Consider the following 24,190-nt stretch of genomic DNA (forward strand, 5'->3'; position numbering starts at 1 on the left):
CTTCTGTTCCTATGCACAATTTGTCAGCTACTCTCTATGGTGGCCCTATGGTTGTCCTTTTCTGTTGACGGACAACCTGGAGCAGGGGTACCAAGACGTTTTGTCTTGGAGCTCAAAGTGCAATGTTTGTGGTGGGCCATGGCCAAAAAGACAAAACAATACACAAATAAAGACAGCTTTAAATGGATAATCAGTTTAATAAGTTATAGAAGGAAAAAATAATGTTCTCTTATTGTGTGAGGGGATTAGGGTAACTTTCTGGTGGGCCAAATCAAACATCCTTATGGGCCAACTTTGAGTCACAGGCCACACTTTGGGCAGCCCTGGGCTAAAGGATGGCTTAACTTATATTATTCAGCAATGTATTACAGTCAGTAATTGTAAACCTACAAAATGTAACCTGATAAAATGTTAATACAAAGTAAATACAAAGTGCCTAATAAACTGGCAGCTCAGTGTATAGTGTCAGCAGACTGTCACAGGACACGCCTGTACATCTCAACACAGCCAGTTCTGAGTTCAGATGACAGATTTCCTCTGTCATCTAAGCTCCTATTCATCACACTATCTTATCATTTTCTAACCCCTCATAAGGTAGAGGTGGACAAAGGGTAAACAGCTCAGACACTGCAGGAGGCTTATTATTAGTTCTATACTCTGAGGTCCAGAGAGCTACAGGCTATCTAGAGGCTTGAGATATTTTCATCTTTACCTCAGCCGCATCCTGCTACTACTATCCTTCCTCTTCCTTTTCTCCATCTCCTCTGTTCATCCATACAGAAAAAAAAAACAGAGAATCTCAGATAAAGATTGTGTGACTGTAAACAGATACAGCACCAGCATGTGGCCTCCACCAACTTCCTGCTGCCCTGAACGGGTGAAGTAAAATAATATTACTTAACAACAGACTTGGCTTGGCTACATACGCTGTTTGTTAGCTGTGTCTTTTTCAGTTACTATTCTGTGCCTGTTCTTCAAGAGAGATCGCAATAAAGACAGATCTTGGCAATAATGACCTTATTTTAGTGGGGCAAACTTACTCTCCAGTGTTCATAACTGTAAAAATATCTCAGAACATGCTAAAATTATACTGTGACATTTCCACAGGTTTGCCAGGTGTATCAGAAATAGATCCTTACATTATCACAAGCCTTCAGGCATAAATTTTAACTGAAGAGAACTAGTAGGTTCTAGTGTTTAAATTCCTGATTCTGACTCTGAAAAGATTCAATGCATCTTGAATTCTCACGTCACCAATTTTTATTTTTTACATTCGAAAAAAGCCTTAGAATTTTATTTTGGTTGAAAAATACAGCTCACAGCAGTTTACTGAATAGTATTGTGACCAGTTATCATTTTAGACATTACAGAATTGCCAGTTACAAATCAATGTATCTCACTGTACTGATGCATTTATACCCCTATGTACTAGTTTAATACAGTTGGTACCACATTTTATTGTTTTAATGGAGTATTATTACATTTTATATCTGTACCAACTCAAGTTCACTGAAAATCCATATTGGATAAATGATTGCAAGGTCAAATAGGAGAACAGCTGTACTGTGCAGTAAGTCATATGTTGAGACAGAGGGATCAGAAAAGTCTCTGTTAAAGCATTAGGTCTATGACATACCTTTTTTTACCTTTTTCATATGGTTCAGAGACAAAAGTAGGTCACCGTCTTTCCATGGCTTTTAAAACTTCACTATCAGAACAGAGGAAAATTAAATGGACTTTGTCATTATCTCAGTCACTCATGTGGAAAATTGAATTGAGAGTTTAAATAATGCAGAGAAATGCCCAATTTTGTTCCTTGAGTTGGATTGTTGAAGCTTTGTTCTGCAGGGAGCATGAAACTTGAAAAGACCACAGTGCTTATTTTTCCACTAATCATAGAGTACAATTACATTCATTCAGGACAGATCAGCCAATTACCAGACACAGATGTTTTCAGGGCACATTCAGGATTAGTATTTGGCGTTTCTATTGAGCAAATGGCTGCAATTTTATGTCCTCCTTCAGTGAACATTATTCTAATGACAAAGGAGCAGTTAGGAGTAAGCAGAACAACATAAACACTTGGCATACTGTTTATTTTTAATGACAGTATTAGGAGATTTAAACCACATAATCCTGCTTTTTATTTCTGGTCTTATGTGGTTAGTTTGGCAGTGGAGCACTGGAGTGATTTGCGCGCAGTGACACCCTGTGGTTGTTCCTCAGCACCGTCTCTCCTCTTTACTCATCAGTCTGAGTGCTTTGTTAGCTCTGCGTCACCAGCAGAGAGCTTATAATGCAGATGAAAACTGACAAATGAAAATATATGACCCACTTGAAATGTAATAAACCAGGCACTAAAGCATAAGAGTACCATCATTCAAACAAAATGGTTCTACACGTGGGGAATATACAAGTGTCTTCCTGTACATTTTGTTCAGTCTTTTATTCAATATTTTTTGTGTTTGTAAACATGATGAGAAAACTACACATATTCTGTTTTATTAAGTATATTTTCTATGATAGCTTTTGATCTCTGGTCACTTTTTATACCATATAACTGCAACTTTTAACTTTTATTTCATGTTATACTGCATTTTCCACTGTAAAACATCTACATTTCTTTTATTTCTCTCCACAGTCTCTCAGCAGCCTGGTATTCAGGGATATGGTGACCCCGGCGGGGCCATGACGATGCCCCTAGCCCCTGCTTACCCTGGCCAGCCCAGTACAGCCCACATGATGAGCTCCTACCCACCACCACCATCCTACTGCAACCATCCCCCTCCCTCTTATGACCAGGTCTTCAAGACCACTGAGAAAAAGTAGGCCTGGGCCACACAACGGCACGGCGCACCACACCAGATCACTGGTTTGAGTCGGGACGATACTATGCTGCCCAACAGCTCCAGCGCCCTAGGTGGCCTTCCAGTAGTGGATTCTGAGATTTTTTTTCCTCCATTTGTATGCTTCTTTTAGGATATCACCAGTTTCTCCCCTGACCCCCCTGTTCATTGTTCAGCATTGTAGAGCTGCATTATGGCCATGTTTTTATCAGACCCCTTACATAAGTGAAAAAAGTGAACATTTTTAAAAGGAAGGACATGGCGGAACATTAATGAACTGCATGTGATCCAGAACAGCCCTAATCAAGTTTCACAGGAGGAACTGAGAGGAGCCAAATGATTATTTGCACCACACTGAAAAGAAAACAGCATTTAGTCTAATCTTGTCACGTCTCGATTATTTGATTTGACAGAAGGAAATGTCCGAGTTGACTCTGAAGCACACTTCCCCTTCCCTAAAATCCACTGCAGTGACGCTGTCTGTCCAGGCGATTTGGTGGCCTGGCGAATGGAGGCTTTGGACTCTGTCTTTGGAACACTCTCAGTGTGCCACTAGCAAATGGACTGAGCGTTTTAACTGTTTTAACTCCATTAGTGGTATAAAGAGGACCTCTGCTGGCATCAACAATAACCCTTGTGCTGAAACGAAGCATTTGGTTTTCCTACAAAAGAACACATGCTCCCAAGGTGACCGAGCAGCTGCTATAGAAACCAAGCTGTGGCTCTTTAAATGAAATCAAGGACAAAGTACATCTCCTTTCTCAATCTACCCTCCCACCAAAGCCATGTGATTAAACCTCTCTGTTAAACGCCAGCGTGTCCGATTTTTGTAAGCACAGTTTTGTAAGCACAGTCAAGGTCTATTCCAAGTGGGTTTCATTAAAGAAGCAAGAAAATGCCCAGAGCACAGGTCCATGGAGAGCCCATATCATTCAGATCATTGCCACTCCTAGAGACAACCTGGCATGAAATTTTAGCCATTTAAAATGAATACTGTTACTTCTGTTTTAATTACTGGTCTCTGATAGGCAAGCTTATTAAGAAAGACCATAAAGTGGCAAGTGAGTTAATCCTAGTACATTCAGGACTTCACTTCTAGCAGGCTGTTTGTTTTTTGAGACTCATTTGGAGCGAAAGATGTCATTCACTCAGAAGCACATTTCTGTTGGATTTAGGCGAGAGCTAGAACAAGCTGAGCTGTCTGACATACCTGCCTCTAAATGAAGAAGCTTCCCCAGAAAAGTCTGGAGAAAAATGCAGCAGCCCTACGCAGAACCACAGCTAAAAACTGCATTCAATTATTGGGCTCTTGTCACAGTAACATGTCACCTTTCTTTGACAACAGATACCGTGAGGAGACAAGCATGTCAAGAAGATGCTAAGCATTTAATAGCAAGTTTGGATGCTGCAAGCTGGTTTCATATTAACATTTCAATTTAATGATGAGCCTGAGGCTAACTGAATGTTTCTACCCAAGTAAATCCTAAGTAGCACATTTCAGGAGTTCTTTGAGTGTTTTGGAGGAGAGATTTCAAAAGTGCTAGCATGAGTAAATGTGTTTTATAAATGTTTAATGATGAGTAGCATCTGTGTTAGGACTGAAACCTGGAAGTTAAAGTTTTGAACAGTGCATTGTATGCTAGTTTTGCCCATGTTGATTATGTAAACTTATGTTCATGGCTATTCTATGCAAATGAAAGACAGGGTCAGTTTGCTATGAGTATGATTTGTTTAGGTGTTACAGTGGGTTGGTGCTTTGCTCTAATTATGGTACCAGTGTATCAGAATTGGCTAGAAACACACACAAGTAATAACTGGAAAAGTGACAATGAGTCTCTTGACTTAAGAAATGACAGCGAGGTTGACTCAGTTTTCCGTCCTTTGTCTAAAATAACGATGGACAGAACACTGTACTTCAAAATATGACAATTCTGATGTTAACCGTCATGTTGTATCCAGTAAACAGTCATTGAAATGTCAGTAACTATGAAATAATGTAACTCTTGATGTCAGAGGACACCAGTTCATCATGAATACAGTAATAAACCTCCCTCTCATTCTCTCATTAAAGGCCCCATAGCCTACATTTGTCTTGTATATATTTATTTTTTTTCTGTCCACTTATGATGTTTGTGTGGTTTTATGTACCAAAAACAGTCATAATTAATTTTCACAAGAACATATTCTGACCTCTCTTTATCCATTAGAATTAAACAGGCTGTTTTTGTTACTGTGCCTTTAAAGGGGAATTCCACCAAAATGTTTTTCAAAATTTCAGCATAACTAAATGGTTAAGATGTGAACAAAGTCATTCAGGGTTGTTTGACATGAGATGCTTTGTTCTAGAGAAACATAAGTATTAATTTTTCACAGTGATGGTGATAGGAACCAAACGCCTGAAGAGTTTAAAGCTTCTAAAAGCTACCTCACAGAAAGTCATGACATAACATGGTTATGAATGATAATGTTGTTTGAAACATGGATCACAATAGGTTTAACCATATTAGATCACTAGATTTTCACTTAAAATATACTATTTAGGCAAAATAGTCCCCTAGAGAAACTTTTTTTAGAAGACCAGTGCTTTTAAAAAGAACATGTGGGTTCACTGATTGTTTTGGTAGTCTGTAAGTTTGTTTAAAATGACCCATTTCACCTCAAACCACTCTGACTTTGTTTACATCTTAACCACTAAATTATGCACAAATTTTAAATATTGGTGGATTTGGCCTTTAAGGCAAATGTATGTAAATGAGCTGCTGCCCTATATTGTGCCTTGTTCAAAAAGCTGTCTGGGCTGAAACACTTCTCACAACTTCAGAGTCAATGGCCTAACTAAACTGCTGCATATGTATGTAAATGATTTCCACAGAACAGTGAATTCCAAACAGGCTGTTTTGCAGCTGAGTTTCCATATATGGACTGTATGAACTGGACAGTGTGGTAAGTTTTGAAACTGTAAGTGTTTTAATGCTACATCAAACATTTCTATTTCAAAAAAGGAAAAAAATCCATAATATGGCACCTTTAAAACTACACTACATTCGATTTTTGTAACATGTTTTTTTACATGCTGCGTACAGATATAGACCAAGAAAAGCACAGTTGTCCGCTTGTACATTTAACAGGTTTTAATTAAGGACAACAGTATATAAAGTTTTGTGCTTTGTCTCAGCCAATATGTGAGCAGCTGTGGACGCTAAACAAGACTCCTCATTTTAGCTACCAAAACAAACATTACTGATTCTGTCACAGATTGACTCACCTTCAGTTCATCATAATTTACCCCACAGTGGTAATGTGGCAATAAGGCTAATTAAATGTACTGCATGATCATTAAGCTAATTGGATCCATCTGCTTTACCCATCTTCTCAATCCTGCTGCAAAGGATAAAGCTAGGTCAACTCTGTTAATATTCCTGGAAAATTAAATCGGTTCTTGGCTACATTTGACAAATCTCATTAGAAAGTGGAACACCTTTTCTGAAGTATCCACACTCGCCAAGACTGAAATGCAAAAAAAGCAGAGGAGCGTATGTGAACTGCGAAGACGACGCTTCAATATTAAAATATGTAATATGTAAATGCCCAGTAGTAAAGGCTGGGCCTTACTGTGATCATTCAGGTCTGGATCCATTTCTAAACACTGACCGCCACATTATTCTTCATGAGAGATGTTTAGGAATGACCTTAAAAAGTCCAGGCTATTTAAAGCATCGTACAAGTTGTAAAAGGAAAACAAACGGCAGTATAACTGCTACGTTGCCACTGAACAATCTGTTTTGCAGTGCTGTTTTAATAAGCTCCTGGAAAAAAAAATATATATATTTGTGCCACATGCTTTAAAAAATATATAGTGTAAACAAAGTCTCTGTTTGTGGAATCATTTCTCAGTATTAACAATCTTCCCAACTATCACTGGAGAAATGTTTTCTGCAGTTAAGCTTTACTCCAGGCTTCAATTAAAGATAGCTTGTGCTTTTCCCGAGTTTCTCTCAGGCTAACAATCTTAGATGAGTCATTTAACTGAGCACATAACTCAAAGCCTCTTCCTTCCCAGAACTCCCCACATAACTCAAGGCAGTGGCTGTTTTAATGCTTCAGTGATAGGTGGGTGTAATTAGACTTTACATAACCGCCACACCAGCCAGAGGCCCACTGACCTCCATCCCAGTAAATAACACAATGTTGCTCTATTATCTCGAACTGCACATTCAGAAGGTGAGTTATATAAGCTGGTCTATACGATGGCCATTTCTTTTAAGACAATACAGGAGAGAAGATACAGTCAGCAGTCAAATAGTTTTAAACAGAGAGTCTTCCAGCACACTTTGACTCGGACCGCAATATGAGGTCAGACTCCGAGCAGCCCCTTTAGGACATCTTTGGAATAAAGGCTCGAATGTCTCTTTTATAAGAGGTTTAGCAAAATCCTTTGCAGCTCCCATAAAGGATTAAGTGAACTTTCTTTTCTTGGACAGCATTTTGAGAAGTTCATATGAAAAACCTTGTTTACTGTATTACACAGAATATAACAGACTTTAGGATTTTTGACCAACTGCCTTCATCTTATAGACATCAGGAACACATGAGCAAAAGGAGCAGCATCCTCCTAAAATAGATAGATATACAGATAGACAGACAGATAGATAGATAGATAGATAGATAGATATGAAATTTTGGTGTTTTTCAAAAATTTTACCTTTTTATGAGAAATAAAAATCATAAACCTTTAACAGTTTTACAAACTTGTTTACAGTCTTGCAAACTGTTCTTCACTTTGGTATTTGATTTTCTACAGTTTAGTTTTCAGAAGCTTTGTCTTTTTCTCAAGCCACAAAAATTGTAGCCTGGACTACACTGTTTCACCAGAAAAGGCCTTCGGAGAGTTATTGTTAAAGGGGAACTCTGCCCATTTTAGAAACTTACTTAATCATCTAACCGTTCAGATGTAAACAAAATCATTCAGAGTGGTTTGGTGTGAAACGCGCCTTTCTAGAGAAATTTACAGAATTGTTCACCATTAACCTACAGTAGGAACCAGACGTCCGTTTGTCTACACCACAAATATCACCAATTTATCTGCTATCCAAAATGACCAGCGAACTTACAAGTGTCTTATAAGATTTTATATGTCATATATATGTTGATTATGGTAAAGTCGTGCTAAATTAGAAAAAAAAATCGGTTTGGGTACTATTTTTCCCTTACAATGCCGCGTATGTAGCTCTCCTACCTGCACGCCTTGGTGTTTTGTCGGCAGTTTATGTGAGTAACGTTATTCATCAGAGGAGCTGTGATGGATCACAGCTGCACCTCGCTGTCCTACCGCATAAACTGATGAGCAGAGCAGTAGTTTGTTGTTGACACCATCAGTTTCCATTCGCCCTGAGTTCTTCTGCTTCGGCGCCGGCGGGTTCAGCGCCTCTCTCTCTCTCTCTCTCTCTCTCTCTCTCTCTCTCTCTCTCTCTCTCTCTCTCTCTCTCTCTCTCTCTCTCTCAAGTCATTGTGTGTTCTAGTTCAAATCGATTTGGCTCTGCGACATTTGAATACAGACCTCATCGAACAGACCTTTGCCATCTTCCCAAAACAGTCAAGAAAACTGTAAAAAAAAGAATAAATAATAAACTAAAAACCTGCTGCTGCCGTTGTTGTACTCAGTTCAGTTCCCCTCGAATTCACGTCCCTTTGACAAATCGGGTTCTTCACTGAACAATACCAGGCAGCACTGGAACTACGGAAAGCGAAAAGGTTGAAAAAAAAAAAAGATTGAACGGCCGCGCGTTTTCACCCAATGCCCAACATTAATTCACCTAACACAGCATAATTGAGATTCCGTGCTAAATATTATTTTCAACTCGGGTAAACAGTAAATAATCATACTGATAAATACTTTTCGTACTGTTCATCATTAATTGGGTGAACACAGCTGCTGTACCAACCTTTTTTGAATCTTCCCGCTTTCCGTAGTTCCAGTGTTACTCGCGTTGTTATCTGTTCAGTAAAGGCAGCGCCTGAGGACCTGATTAGACAAAGGGAGCGTAAATTTGAGGGGGAACTGAATCAGATACAACACCAGCGTTAGCCACGCTGAACGGCTGTAGCTACAGGCGAGTAACTACAAAAGCAGGTTAGCTCGCGTGCATTGATCTCAGTTGAGAATGCGGTTTTGACAGGAAACACGGAAGTAATCCTGGAGTAATAGTTCATATTAAAAATATGTTTAGGCCAAAACTTTATAACATAACTATCACAAAACAATGTCTCAGATATCAATTAACACATTCATAACCATTCTGTGTAATAATGGGATGTAGCTTTAAATGCTTCAGACGTCTGGTTCCTAGTACTATAATGGTGAACAATTCTGACTCTAAATTTCTCTAGAAAGGCGCATTTCACACTGAACCACTCTGAATAATTTTGTTTACATCTGAACCATTGAATAAGCAATTTTGCAAAATCAGTGGAGTTCCCCTTTAATATTAGGAACATGTTAAAAAAATAAATAAATTATTGTTGGTTCAATTGATTGCATCATAAATTCTTGCTAGGCATCCAGGTCACCTGACCTCCGAGCACAACAAACTACGCTGCTTCTACGTAGCCCTCATTGCAGCTTTCCATGATAAAAAACAGCTAACTAAAATGAACTGACTAACACAGTGACTGCAAATACAGATATAATTCTCATTCATAACACCCTTAGCATTCACATGACTGATAAACGCTGTAATTGAACTAAAGGGCTACAATCACGGCTTCTACAGCAACATACAGCAAGCAAGCAGCTAAGCTTTAGCCTGTATATTAACACATTTAACTACTGGAAATATTTGAACTTATTATTTTAAGGGTAATTTTGTGAAGGAGTATTTGAGTATTTGTTCAGAAATGCCGAGTGAGTATTCAAGGCCTGCAGAACACCCTACAGGACTCACATGCAATCCAGCAAGCATTATTCTGTTTTTTAAAAATCTATTAAAACTAACCTGAACTGGCCTTTTTACCTTGTTAGTTCAGGGTCACTTGCCTTAATCTTTCTGAAATGTCTTCCCACTCCCACCCCCACCTTTCACAGAGTGAAGACACTCAGCCAGCTCAGAGACCCTCCCTGATACCATGTTTCACTCTGAAATGTGTCACAGTACAAAAGGAAAATGTGTTACGATTTCTGATTCATGTTGACGTCGACATATTTTCAGGAGATTGATTTTAATTACAGGCGAATAAGATGCAGCTAAAAGAAGCCCAATTTATTACAACATTCATAACAACATTGTCCGCCTGAGGGAACAATATTTACTGGAAAAGTTCGGTTCAGTTTTCTCACAATCTTCCATAAAGACACGTCCAGACATCAACGCACCAACACTCTTTCAATATACACTCACAGCAACACCCACACCACTCTGAGTGCTTAACTGATGTTACAGATGTTAATAGTTTAGCTGAAGGCGTACACTGTCATGTTTCAGCCATCCCCATGCAAAGACACAACAAAGACAGGCTCCAACACGTGAAAAGCCCTTTCACACCAACGGCAAGGACAGAGACAAACACGGGGCGGTCGAGGCACTGCTATAGTATCAGAACACAAGCATGCAGAGGCAAGGATCCATTAGCAAGAGAATGTCATCCCTTTCACAGATAAAAAAGCATGACAAATGGGAATCAATTAACATTTCAGCAAAAAATATACACAAAATAAAAGTATACATCCTTACATACGTTAAAAAAAAAAAAGCACAGCAAGGGCAAAGACATCAAAGCTACAGAGACAGAACTCAAGGCGGCATGTTTTAAGTTATAGGCTGAAGGTTGGGAGTTTTTTTCTTTTTTTGCGTCTGAGTGTTCTGGGACAGTGGGGCTTTCACCGTCTCAGGTGACTCTTCGAATAAAGGGGAGTAAAAGTCAGTGCTTCCAGAGGCCCAGGTCAAAGTTCAAAGGCAGGAAAGCTGGAAGCCTGAGGCTGAGCCAGGTCTGAGAGAAAGTGTATCGCTCCAGCCATTCCTGTAAGAAAGAGAGAGAGAGAGAGAAAGAACTCATCATCACAAAAGCACATCATCATGGACTAAGACAGTAGTTCCCAACCCTCATCCTGGAGCAGCACTGTCTTACTCATTTCCCTGCTCGAACACACCCAATTCAACTCAAGAAAGGCTTGGTAGTTGACTTATCCATGCTCCGCCTACAAATAAGCTCTTTCATAGCAACTGTTGCTAGGCTGGACAAGCTTTATAGCATACTGGCTAAAATCCCATTTGACCTAGTGAGAAATTGTAGAGCATTTTGTTTAGAGTCTCTATGTAATGTTGAGTTTCCAGTTTACAATTCTATATTGTTGTAACGGAAAGCAGACATGCTGGAAATGACAATGAAAAATGTTTATCAACTTTAGCTCAATTACATGACGAAAAATACATCCAATATTGTCATTTTGTCTTGTTTGTTATTTAATTAAATTAAATAAATATATATTTTTTAATTTCTTGAAGGAAAGTACCGTGTACAAGCCCTTTATGGCTTGTCTCATTCACCTCATCCCAACATACAGGCAAAAATTAAAACCAACAAGCCTGTCGTCACAAGAGTGAAGAGGTGGACCAGCAGAGACACTGAAAAGCTACAGAGCTGCTTTGAATCCACAAACTGGACTCTTTTTGAAGAGGCTACAGACAGACTGGACAAATACACGGACACCATGACATCATATGTCAGGTTCTGCGAGGACAGGACGAGGGCCACAACACAGGTAAAATACAGCAACGATAAACAATGCTTTCAGCTGAACTCGGAGAGCTTCTGAGGGAAAAGAAGGCAGCAATCAGGAGTGGGACAGAATTCTCTATAGAGGCCAAATACAGGCTGGAGAAAGAGATTAAAAAGCAACAATCAGAAACGCTGAAAAGCCACATTGCTGTTAACAACGCACCTTCAGTCTGGAAAAGCCTCCAAGAGACCACTAACTACAAGGTGACAAAAACTTCGCTTTTCTTGAATGACTGCCAGCTCACCAACAACCTGAATGAGTTCAGCCTTTTTCTCTCAATCCCCTGCCCTCTTCTCCCACCCTGACTCTCTCCATCAATGAGCAGGATGTTAACAGGCTCTTTAGCAGACAAAAGGTGAGAAAAGTTCCAAGGCCAGCCTTGGTCTCCCTATCCACCCTACAGCACCGCTGTGAACAAGTAGCACCGATTTTCACAAACATCTTCCATAAACTACCAGAACTTTGCTTTGTTCCCGCATGCTTTGAAACTTCAGACATCATTTTAATCCTGAAAAAACCCAACATTATTGGACTAATTGACTACAGACCAGTAGCCCTGACCTCTGCAGACATGAAAGTCTTTGAACACCTGGTCCTAACCCACCTAAAAACCATTACAAACCCTCGGCTTGATCTCCTGCAGTTCGGGCACAAAGTTAATAGGTCTGATGAAGATGCGGTTAACTTGGCCTTACACTTCCTTATACAGCATCTCAGCAGTCCTGGAACCTACACCAGAGTTCTATTTGTGGACTTCACCTCAGCATTCAGTACTATAGAGCCAGAGCTGCCCCAGTTGTCTTTGCCAAATCCCATCTGCTGGTAGATCATGGATTTCCTCACAAACAGAAGACAGCAGGTGCAGCTTGGGCAACACACATCAGACCCCCAGACCCTCAGTACCAGAGTACCACAAGGTTGTGTGCTCTCGCCCCTTCTCTTCAGTCTCTACACCAACAACTGTGTCTCCAAGGAACAAGCTGTAAAGATCCTGAAGTTTGAAGAGTCTGCCTACAGAAAGGATGCAGCTTTTGTCCTGGCGCAGCAGCCATCACCTGCTGCTGAACACACAAGACCACAGAGATGATGGTGGACTGCAGGCACAACTAAGCCCCCCTCAACATCAGTGGCTCTGTGGTTTCCACTGTGGAGTCACTCAAGTTCCTATGCATAACCCTATCCAGAGACCTGAAGGGGGAGAATGGTCTCCATCACCAAGAGAGCACAGCAGACAATGTTCTTCCTGGGACAGCTGATGTAATTCAATCTGCTGCAGAGCCTGATGATCCAGTTCTGCACAGCAATCTTCGAGTCCATCCTCATATCATCCATAACCATCTGGTTTGGTTCCTCCACCTCACAAGAACGAGCCATACTCCAGCGCATAATGAGGACTGTGGAAATGATCATTGGATGTAGTCTGCCAACGCTTCAGGACATCTACAACAGCACGGTGATGAAGCATGTTGGCAAAATTACAGCCAACCCCTCTCATCTTGGACATCACCTCTTCAGCCACTTCCCTCTGGTAGAAGATTCAGGGCCATCATAGTCAGCACAGCCAGACTTGCCAACAGCTTTTTCCCCAGAGCTGTAGCTCTCATTAACCACAGTGGACACTTTAATTTTAAACTAAACCTAACAAACCTCCCTTACTGTATTACAGTATAACTCCTCTGTAACTACACTTATTTGCACAACTGTACAGATTTTTTTTCTTACACAAATGTTCATTTTATCCTGTAATATTCTGCATACAAAAGTTCTGTATTATATTATAGGCTCTAAATGACCTAGTCCCGCTTACATCACAGAATGTCTGTCTGTTTATGAGCCAGCATGTGATCTTAGATCTGCACATACAGGCCTTCTACAAAAACCTTCTGTAAATTACAGAAAACATGAAGAGGCAACTTTCAGTTCTTATGCTTCTAAACTGTGGAACTTAATTCCATCTTCCATTAGACAGTCAAGCTCAGTGCACATTTTTAAGAGACATTTAAAAACGTAGCTCTTTAACTTGGTGTTTATTTAAAACTCTACGTCTCCTAGTTTCTTGTATTACTGTTAAGCATTATTTCCCGTCTGTAAAGCACTTTGAGCTGCCGGCATGAAAAGTGCTATAAAAATAAAGAGTATTATCATGATTATTATTATTATCATCATCATCATCATCATCATCATCATCATCATCATCACCGTCATCGTCATATGTCTCCTAAGACCAGCATTTGTATCGACATTCACATCTGCATATGTACAGATATTCACATCTCTTTAATCCTCTCCTAATAATCTCTTTATTCTTTCTTATTCTCTATTCTATTTATTGTATTGTATCTTAGTTAAATATTTGTTAATAGTTTATTTGCTTTTTGAGTGTGCACTCACCAAGACAAATTCCTTGTATGTGTAACATACTAACAAAATAAAGCAATTCCAATTCTGATTCTGACAGGGATGGGGAACCACTGAACTAACCCATATTCCACAAGTACCGTCCTACAACACTGTTTTAATGCTGTACGAAAAGTCTGAGGCTGCACTGTAAATTACATCTAGCAACCCTAGAGAGTGGGTCCTCAAATGGCAGATGAATATATAGCGTCATACACCATGATAATGACAGTGAATGGGCACTAAGGGAGTGCTCTCTGTGTGTATATGTGGACTGAGGCTCAGGTCTTCCACTAGCCTGTGTGAATCTGGTGAGATGAACGTATCCACCAATCAGGGGCTATTGTTACTCGGACTCTCGTGCAGGAAAGCATGTTACTATAGCAACAATAAGGTAAGGCAGCAGATGAATGGCTTTGGATGCCAACTCCTTGATCATGGCCACAGGCAGACAGCCCATAGCACTTTTAACGTCAACCTGAAATCAGAATTACCCTTTATACCTTATTAGTTTATGTCCAAGGTTATTAGGCGCAATTCATCGCATTGTTTAAAAGATCTTTGTTTTCTTGTAGCCTTTCATCAAAAAATAGCTTCTGCCAATCTCTAAAACATGTTCTGAGTTTTTTATTTCTAGTGAGGTGGGTAAAAATAATATTAACAAATAATATAAACGTTTATCCTTTCCCTCCCATCACCCCAAGTGAAAAGCTGAGATAGTTAAGACATACCATGTTTCACATGTGGAAGGAAAATGAAAGGAAAAATTATGATTTCCAACTTACAATGACTTTAATGCTGTAGTCATTCAGGAATGGACATAATGATTGCTTACTATGCCCTTAACATGGAAGAAAGTGTAAATTGACATTTCCAGGATTTACTTTTAGGAAAAAGTCCAAGCTTCAGCATGTATAATAAAAATGTCATATATGAAACATTTCATACAAAAACATAATGGTTTTAAACTGTTTAAGCTCATTTCAACTACCATGTTGATGACATGATAGCGACTCTTTAAGAGAGTATGTGTTTTGACTTTTCTGCAGCATTCACTTCAATTATGAATACTGCACACACTCCTTTTGATAGTCCTACTGTTGAAGAGAACTCCTTTTATGTATCGCTTTAACAAACACTTAGCGTATTTAATGACCTTATAAAAGGCTGACACCAATGCTTTCCCCACCCCCCATTTCTATTCACTTTGCTTTCACTAAAACGTATGTAGATCTATTCTTCGCTCCACTCAGGCCTTTAAAACACAAGCAAGGTTTCTGTTACTGATGAAATCTTAGCACACAAACCCAGACAATGGAGGGATCACAGAAATCATTGCATGCCTTTTATTTTCCTCCACATAATTACTGAGTCTGATCATGTCTGATACAGAAAAGACGTCATGGTTCTTTAAATACAAAAACGTTGGCAAAATGTCTATTGACTACCTTTTATAACTGGCCTTTGTTGAAGCCATCAAAACATCAGGCCGTCTAGTTTTGCTGAGCCTCAGTAATTTTGACAGTTATAACAGTAATTATCCTTTTTTAAGCAAGGAAAGAAAAGGTCAGACAATAATTTGAGAATGACGTTTGTGAGAAACAGACATGAACACAAGCTTTACCTTCAAAGAGGGAGTATGGTCGATCTGGAATACGGCAGCCGTGTGTTCCGTAGTCTAGACACCACTCAGCAAACTACAACACAAACACAAGAAGTGTGTTTTAAACAATATATAGATGAAAGACATAGTATAACCACAGCATATATAGATAGTATAACCACTAAAATATAGTCTGTTTTTATATATTCCTTGGGTGGTCAGAATGTGTCAATGCAAGGCATAAAATCTATATACACTATATGGCCAAAAGTATGTGGACCATCACACATGTATGAGCTTGCTGGACATCCCATTCCAAAACCATCCCATTCCGTCCACCCTTTGCTGCTAATAACTGATGCTGGATAAAAAGCCCTGGCTCGCAATTTATGTTCCAATTCATCCCAAAGGTGTTCAATGAGGTTGAGGTCAGGGCTCTGTTCAGACCACTGTTTCAGAGTTCCTCTAAAACTCGCCAAACCATGTCTTTATGGGCTTTGCTTTATGCACAGGAACACACTCATGCTGGAACAGGAAAGGGCCCTATCCAAACCTCTGCAACAAAGTTGGAAGCACTGTCTAAAATGTCTTTGTATGCTGAAGCATTAACATCACCCTTTACTGGAACTAAGGGGCCTAGCCCAAACCTTGACAAATAGCCCCAGACCATTATCCCTCCTCCACTAAACTTTACAGATTCATCCATCAGACTGCCATATAGTGAAGCATGATTCATCACTCCAGAGTCCAGTGGCGTCATGCTCACACCCCTCCAGCTACCAGTTATGTTGGGGTAAGACAGTACATTTGATCTTACATTGAACCATTCCTTTAAAATCATGCTACCTATTTATTCTATGATAAGACTAGAATGTACCATAGGTCTCAGCCTCTAGAGCAGAAGTCTAGAAGTACGATCCTAGAGGGCTGGAGTCCAGTGTAGTGCAGCTCAAGCACATCTACTAAACCTGCTTATTAACTGAGTTGAACCAGGTGTGTGATCAGGGAATTCACCTAACTGTGCTGGCCTCCAGCCCTCCCGGACCAGGCCTCAACACCCCTGCTCTACAGATCCCAAGCTTATATTCACAGCTAGCGTCCATACAGTATAAATTCACTTACTTAGTTTACCTGTTTTTCTTTACTGCGACATATTCCTCTAGAAATCATACAAATTACATCATACAGAATCATAATCTTTATGTTTAAACAGTGAAACAGTCCCTTTCACTCACAGTTCATTACACAAAGCCTACAAACAGTCAAAGGAAGTAAAATACACAGTTTAGATGATGGTAGGTTGCATTCTGCTATAAGGGAACAAAATCTCTGATGTTGCCATCATCTACAGTGTAAGATCTGGGAGTAAAATGTTCATCAGCACATAAATTTTTGAGTAGGCTAAGGCATGTTTGTGGCTTGCTGGGGGTAAAGTGCATTCAGCCATGTGCATTTTTGAGCAGGAGTGGTGTCAACTGGCCAAAGTTTATGGAAAAAAACTATGTAAAACTACATTTCCCATTTCCAAGCCTTACACAGTCCTACCTTTCAAATTGTAAAGAAAAAATTCCAAGTGTCCAAAAGTATTCAGAGATCCCTTCTAATTGGTCAATTCTGCTATTTTAAGGTGCACCCATTGTTGACACTGGTGCTTAACTCCACACCGAGTGTATAACGGAGCAGTATGAATGTATGTACATGAGCCTATGGTCACCGTCCCCAATGACATATGTCAGCTAAAACCCAGCACTGGGCTGTGAAGCAGTGAAACTCGAGTGATGTAGCATCGTTCAATACCTTTGGGATGAGCTGGAGTGGCATTTAGGATCCAGACCTAATCATTCAACCTCAGTACCTGGCCACACTAATGCTCTTATGCAATCAAATCCTCAATGCAATGTTCCAATATCCAGTGTAAAGCTTTCCCTAAAGAGTACAGGCTGTCACTGCAGCAAAGTGGGGCAAACTTCATATAAATACCCTTGATTTCAGAAGAAAAGTTGGATTATTAGGCATCTACAGGACATATATTTTGTTTAAATAGGCAAACAATGTGATTTGACACTTATGCACTACCAACTTGCTTAAATTCATGATAATCTACATGGTCTTCTCAGCCACTAAAAAATAAATGCATCAATGAGTGCAATCTAAACAAAGCAAACAACCACATTTTCACTTGAGCTCTTCATCCAAAGTTGGAGTTACTTAGGCAGCAGCAGAGTGTCTTCTCTAGTCGGTTACGGCTCAGACGGGAGCCATGTCTGGCATATCATTTGCGGTGCAAAATGACTCCAGCTGTAAAAGGTTACTGCAATGATGCAGGAACAGCGGAGCCCATTATGCTTTCATTACTTGGCAGTTTGGCCAGGCTGCAGTAATTATTAGAGCTCTAATAGGAAAGTGCCCTACACCAGTGGCGAATAGGGAGAATCAGTCTACCCATCTCAAATCAAAACACTGCGTGTCTAGTTGTCCTTCGGCAGAGGGTCAGTCTGGAGGCTGGCTCTGGCTTTGGCTGTATAACGATTTTATGAGGGTTGATGTTAAAAAAAAAAAAAGGGAAAGAGATGATGTTAGAAGATGTCATTGCTACACCTACACAAACACCAAGAAAATGTAAACATCATTGAGGGGAATTCCACTTTTTAATTCTGCATAACTCTGAATAATATTTGATGTGAAACGTTCCATTCTAGAAAAAAATGACCATGTCAGAAGTATTTACATTATTGGTGATAGCAGTCAGGCATCTGAAGAGTTTACTGCCTATATACGTTATTGTGACAACATGGTTATGAAGACACTGTCTGAAACACTGTCTGTTTTGCAATAATTTAAATAAGATTTTAGCCTAAAATGTATTTTTTACATTCCATTCAGAGCAGAGAGGCCTATGCATGGTGTCCCAAGGTGAATGGTTCCCAAAAATCTATTTTTTAGGATTTACCACTATTTTACTATTATCAACATTACATATAAAGCTTAGACACATGTAGAAGACACGTGTAGGTTCACTGGTGGTTTTAGATAGCAAATAAAATGGGCAAATTTGCATTGTAGACATTGTGGTCCCTGGTTCCTATTACCATGATTATGAAGAAACTGAGTCTGTAAGTTTCTCTACAATGAACCTTTTGACATCATGAATTATTTTGTTTACATTTAGTTATGCAGAAAGGTAAAGGCAGGTAAAAATACTCGTATTTTAAAATAAAACTGCACACTAGCAACATGATAATGTGATCTTACACTAAAAATAAATACTAAAAATCCTTCTCCAAAAAAGTTAGCATTTCATGACAGTGATGACATGATTGTGTATACAGAGCCTTCGCTGAAGATCAAAAAACACACAAATATGCCAGACTTATAAACTGATAAAACCTAAAATTAATGAACCTATACTGCAGTAATATGCTGCAGTTATGGTATAACAGTATGGTAGTGAAAGGCAAAAATCAGTGGAAAATCCTTGCTGCTGGCACTTAGTAATGGCATTAGCTGAAAGCGCTGAAAGGAAATCAGCGCAGTGTGAAGCTGTGTGACATTGCTGGAGTCTGGGGAGGGCGTGACTGATCCTACAGCAGCGTTTCCTGCCAGCATGCTGAGTGGCTGAAGAGCCAAGTGCAGGTCAATATGGAACCACAGTACTCTGTACTCAAGTGCTCTGCTGCAAAATCCTGCAGGGGAGGGGCTACAGAAACATGCCCCATCCCCAGCAGTGGGTGGAACAAAAAGATACATTGTAAAGGTCCAGACAATACAGACACAAAAGAAGCATGAAATATTTGGTTATATTAATTTCTGCCTTTTTATACACAATAATAGCATGTGTATAAAATAGCTTATACCATTTAGCTTTAAATGACACAAACTGGACAGCAAAAGGTAATTTTGTATGTTTTAGCAGAAGGTATTTTTGGGAACAAGACGTTATTAAATGGTAAAGGTACAGAATCATGTATTTACAATTATGTTTGTCATATCTGCTTTGAGATTTGATCTCCACGTTTAAAATATGATGAATCCTGGATATTACTTTTATTTTAAATTAATTCCTGATGCTATACAGCTTTCTCATTCTAGATTTTTTTTTACAGCTTGAAATGACTAATTATTTGTTCCACTAATTATCTGAAACCTGTGAAGCCGCACAGGACTAGCATATTACAATAATTTTCTAGCATATTACAATCATTTTAGATTGTAAACACTGATTTCAAACAATCCCCCATTTCAGATTCTAAGCTTTTGAACAGTAGTGTAGATTTGTCCTCTTATTCACACAGGGAGTTACATGTAGGATAACTTTCCAAGAATATTCAAATACAAACATAAGAAAAGGGAATTTAGTTTTTTAAATACACAACATACACTGACACCCAACACACAAAAGAATGCACACATAAAAGGGGTGTAGGATAGGGGTGCAGCTCCATACCTTACAGGCTCTGTACAGGTATTTCTGCTCCTGGGTGAGTTTGTAGAGGGACAGGAAGGCGTAGCCATTGCCAGCTGTGCCATGACAGATTCCATAGCCCTTCCTCAGTAACCCTCTCTGCCAGATCACCTCCCCACACTCCACTGCATCCTTCAGGTACTTCTCATCCTTAAACACCTGACAGCACACAAACATCACCCACCAATAGAGAAAAAAATATGTAACTCACTACTTTTTGGTTTACAAGTTTAATACTTAATTATATTTCACATCCACACAGACATCCGCTCTCTTTCCATCACTTTTAATGGTCTTTATAAACAGGCTATCACTATAAAACTCTTGAGACCATGTGTGTACGCCACATCTTGTGCTATGCATTGTTTATTTGGGCTGTGCACGCTGATTTATTAAAAGAAGAAGAGTAGATTCAAAAGCACAAGTTTTTTTTTAGTTTTTAAAGAAATAGTTGTTTATTTCCCCACTCGTAAAAGATTAACTGTACATTTTACAGTCACTATAAATTAGGGAATCTGCTAGGGATACACTGACAATGGAATTGTGAGCCAATGCCAACAATTTTCACATACACATCTAGAGATGCCGATATGAATGCCAATACACAAAATATAGAAATTAAGATCCCGTCTATCACTAAAGAGAAATATGCATTTTTTTCTAAAGGGTTACAAATGCAGTAAAATATTGTAGCATTTTAGCCCAGCATCATCTGAACTCTGTGAGTGCAATACATACAGTGAGGGTAAACAAACATTTGGAACAGTTTTGTTTGTTATTTAATGTAACCTTCAAGTGTATATATCCACTTCAAATTCACACACATAGTATTCTTTTAACTTTGTACATATAAATATGAATAAAAATATATGTACTCAGAAGCCTGAACAAAAATATGATTTAAAAAATAAAAACAAAACTGACAAGATAATGTACTCTGATGCAAAGCCACTGTTGGCAATTACAGCTTTGAGACGTCTGTAGTAGGAAAATTAGCTTTTGGCAGCTGAGGTTCGTCTTTTAAATCTTATGCTTATGAATACATACTTTTTCCATATTTGTAAGTACAAAGTCCAAAGACACTATCTGTGTAAATTTGAAGTGGATATATTCACTGGAAGTATATTAAATAACTAAAACAATAGTGTCTGAATACTTGCTTCCCCTGACATTACCAAACATCAGTTTGACTTCAGTCCGATGCAGATTTTTTTTTATGCAATCATCTGCCAATACCGATATGATTCCACCATCATCATCATACATCCCTAAAATCTGCAGGGAGTGAGAGTCTGTTTTTTGGCATTATCTATACCTGTTTATGTTAGGGAGTAGGACAGCATTTATTTGTTTGTTTGTAGATTATTAGGCTTTTGGTGGGGCTGTTTAATTTGTTATTTTGGACTATGAACACCAAGCTCTCTTACTTCCAGTGAAGCATGTATTTAGTCAGGCCGCTGGAGATGAGGAGGCGGGGGGAGGCAGATACTTTTATGTATGGTCACTTAGACAAACTATGATAGACACTGATAGACGGTGCAGAGATGAGTGATTGTGGGAGCTTTTTAAACATATCTCTATATTTCTTTATATTCTATAAATGACTGGCATCAGAGCACTCTGAAGGCAGCTTTCCTTTCAGTGCTCCTGAGTGGCAGCTCTAGAAAACTGCTGTGACTCAAACTGCAAATACATGCAGCCTTGAAAATCAAAGGCTGGTGGTATTTTAAGAAGCCTGGGATTGTGGAGGCTGTAAAACAAGTTTGAGTTACAGAAGAAAGTGCTCTAACTGGAATCCACCCGAGGGCCCACTCTGAAGCTTAAACGCACATTAGCCGCTCCTCGTGCGCCTCTGGAAAAAAAGTGCGAGAATGAACGCTACAAGTGAAAGCTGAAAGGCATACTGTCATCTGTCACAGCGGCAGAGTTAAACACGTTACAGAGGAAATGCAGTTTCCAAATATAACACATGCTCAATTTCTCCCACCAGCCCTCAGGCACTGTCATTTCACAGAGAGAGAGAGAGAGAGAGAGAGAGAGAGAGTTAGGGAGAGAGAGAGAGGGAGAGCAAATAGACCATCTGTCCATGAGAAGTGGGAAGGCGTGATATCAAGAAAAGCCAAGGACGCTTTTCATTGGTGCAAAGAAACATTAGCTGTGATAAAAAAAGCTATTAAGATCCAAACTCTTAAAAACAGCAGATAAGACTAAAGAAAGCTCCTCATGACTGTGATAAATGACCGCCTGTTGTACTAATGTGTAAATTACGTCTAGGAGATAGCAGGCGTGTTAATGCATGGCTTGGCCCTGGTTACTCTAAGGCTGCAAGATGATGGCAGCTTTCCAGATGTTCCAACTTCTCAAGAGCAGTTTCAGGTAGATGAGCTGGACATTTGTTGTTAATATTTCACTGATAACTGAGTGGAGCTCCTTTGAACTCTGTTTCATAGGAAGTCAAAGAAAGTTTTTGAGGTCCAACCACTAGATGTCAGTGTGGATTGCTTAGTTCAGTACGAGAGAGAGAGAGAGAGAGAGAGAGAGAGAGAGAGAGAGAGAGAGAGATTGGGAAAGAGAAAGGAGACATATAGAGAAAGAAAAAAAGAAAGAAAGAAAGAAAGAAAAAGCATGCAAGAGATGGAGAATTCAGAGAATGAGGGAGAAAGAGAAGTAAACAAAGAGAGATACAGAAAAAGAAAAAGCAAGAAAGAAGGAAAGAAAGAGAGGGACAGAGAGAGACAGAAAGAAAGAAAGAAAGAGAAAAGAAAGAAAAATAGAGGGACAGAGAGACAAACAGACAGACAGACAGATAGCTAGATAGAAAGAAAGAAAGGGACAGAGAGACAGAAAGAAAGAAAAAGAAAGAAAGAGGGGCAGAGAGAGAGACAGACAGAAAGAAAAATAGAAAGAAAGAAAGAAAGAAAGAAAGAGAGAGAGAGAGAGAGAGAGATATTCAGGAGGAGGTGGTCTGACCTTGTGTGATCTACAGCTGTGGGAAGTGAATGTGCTTTATTACATTACAGTCTGAATCCACTCCGCTCACGGCCGATCATCAATCTTAATGATAAGATCTTTGTGTTCATCAATCATTTTGATTAGCTCCCTGTGCTCGGTGCTGATATTCATCATTAGGATGCATTGCAAACACAGCACTGCCAAGTTCTCTGTGACAGACAGAGATGAGAGACAGAATTTCCACTCACAGATAATTTGAAAATTATATAGGTTACCCAGCAGGTCTCACTGAGGAGCTCGTTACTGAATACCTGAACACTCTCAGCACTTTACATTTCACACTCGAGACTCTGCTGAGAGCATCCGAACTGAAATAAACGGTGAGGTAATGATGGAACAGGACAGCGCACACGTGGTTGTTTGTGTTCTACCTGTCACTTACCTTATGTGCCATGATGAGCATGTGAACCACACCCGGTGCTCCGTGACACCAGTGCACAAGCCTGTCTGTCTCATTGCTGAGGGATGATGGGTAATTGCCTGAGCGGAATTTTTTGTGCCGTACGTAATCTATACTTGGCCGGACCAATTCAGTCAGAATATCGGGGTTCACCTTAGCTGAGGGCTACAGGGAGGTGAGGTGGAGAGGGAGAGAGAGACAGAGAGAGAGAGACAGAGAGAGAGAGACAGAGAGTGATATAGAGAAATGTTAGCTACAAATGTATCCTACATACATATATATATATATATATATATATATATATATATATACACACACACACAAAAATACATTTCCAGTGCTTTCTATCAGCAAAAGTCACAACATGAATAATATTATTTGCATATTCTAGCACAAAAACTCAGCAGCCTTTTTAACAAACCTGAAATCAAATAAAGAGCTACATTGCAAGTAAGAGGCCACTGGCTGTTTAGCACAATGAGTCATGCATAATTATGCTATGACATTTTGTTATAAGAGTAGTAGCCACATTTAAATACAGAATGAGTGCACTTACCTAACTCATATTTATTTACATCACAAAACTGCCACACAGATCAGCCAAAATAAAAATAATAAATTGGACATTTCTTGAATGTTTGTTAGGAGCAAAATTCTTTCAGTCTCCCTGGTCAGAAATTAGTGTCGGAGTTGTTTT

General features: G+C 39.4%; 2 protein-coding genes across 2 annotated transcripts in view; one reads left to right on the top strand and one right to left on the bottom strand.

Annotated features, from left to right (window-relative positions):
• Positions 1–4,932, top strand: part of vopp1 (VOPP1 WW domain binding protein) — a 43,681-nt gene extending 38,749 nt beyond the window's left edge. Inside the window, exon 5 of the mRNA XM_036582872.1 lies at positions 2,642–4,932. Within this exon, the coding sequence (XP_036438765.1) occupies positions 2,642–2,829 (188 nt within the window). The 3' untranslated portion in view covers positions 2,830–4,932. The remainder of the gene's footprint in view (positions 1–2,641) is intronic.
• A 5,144-nt stretch (positions 4,933–10,076) lies between these two features.
• The window catches only part of lancl2 (LanC lantibiotic synthetase component C-like 2 (bacterial)), a 45,175-nt gene continuing 31,061 nt past the window's right edge, over positions 10,077–24,190 (bottom strand). Inside the window, exons 6-9 of the mRNA XM_036582868.1 lie at positions 23,476–23,658; positions 20,064–20,240; positions 15,641–15,713; positions 10,077–10,859 (exon numbers count right to left, since the gene is read on the bottom strand). Coding sequence (XP_036438761.1) covers positions 10,783–10,859; positions 15,641–15,713; positions 20,064–20,240; positions 23,476–23,658 — 510 coding nt within the window. The 3' untranslated portion in view covers positions 10,077–10,782. The remainder of the gene's footprint in view (positions 10,860–15,640; positions 15,714–20,063; positions 20,241–23,475; positions 23,659–24,190) is intronic.

This window comes from Colossoma macropomum, unplaced genomic scaffold (assembly GCF_904425465.1).
Source record: "Colossoma macropomum unplaced genomic scaffold, Colossoma_macropomum, whole genome shotgun sequence".
Lineage (NCBI taxonomy): Eukaryota > Metazoa > Chordata > Actinopteri > Characiformes > Serrasalmidae > Colossoma > Colossoma macropomum.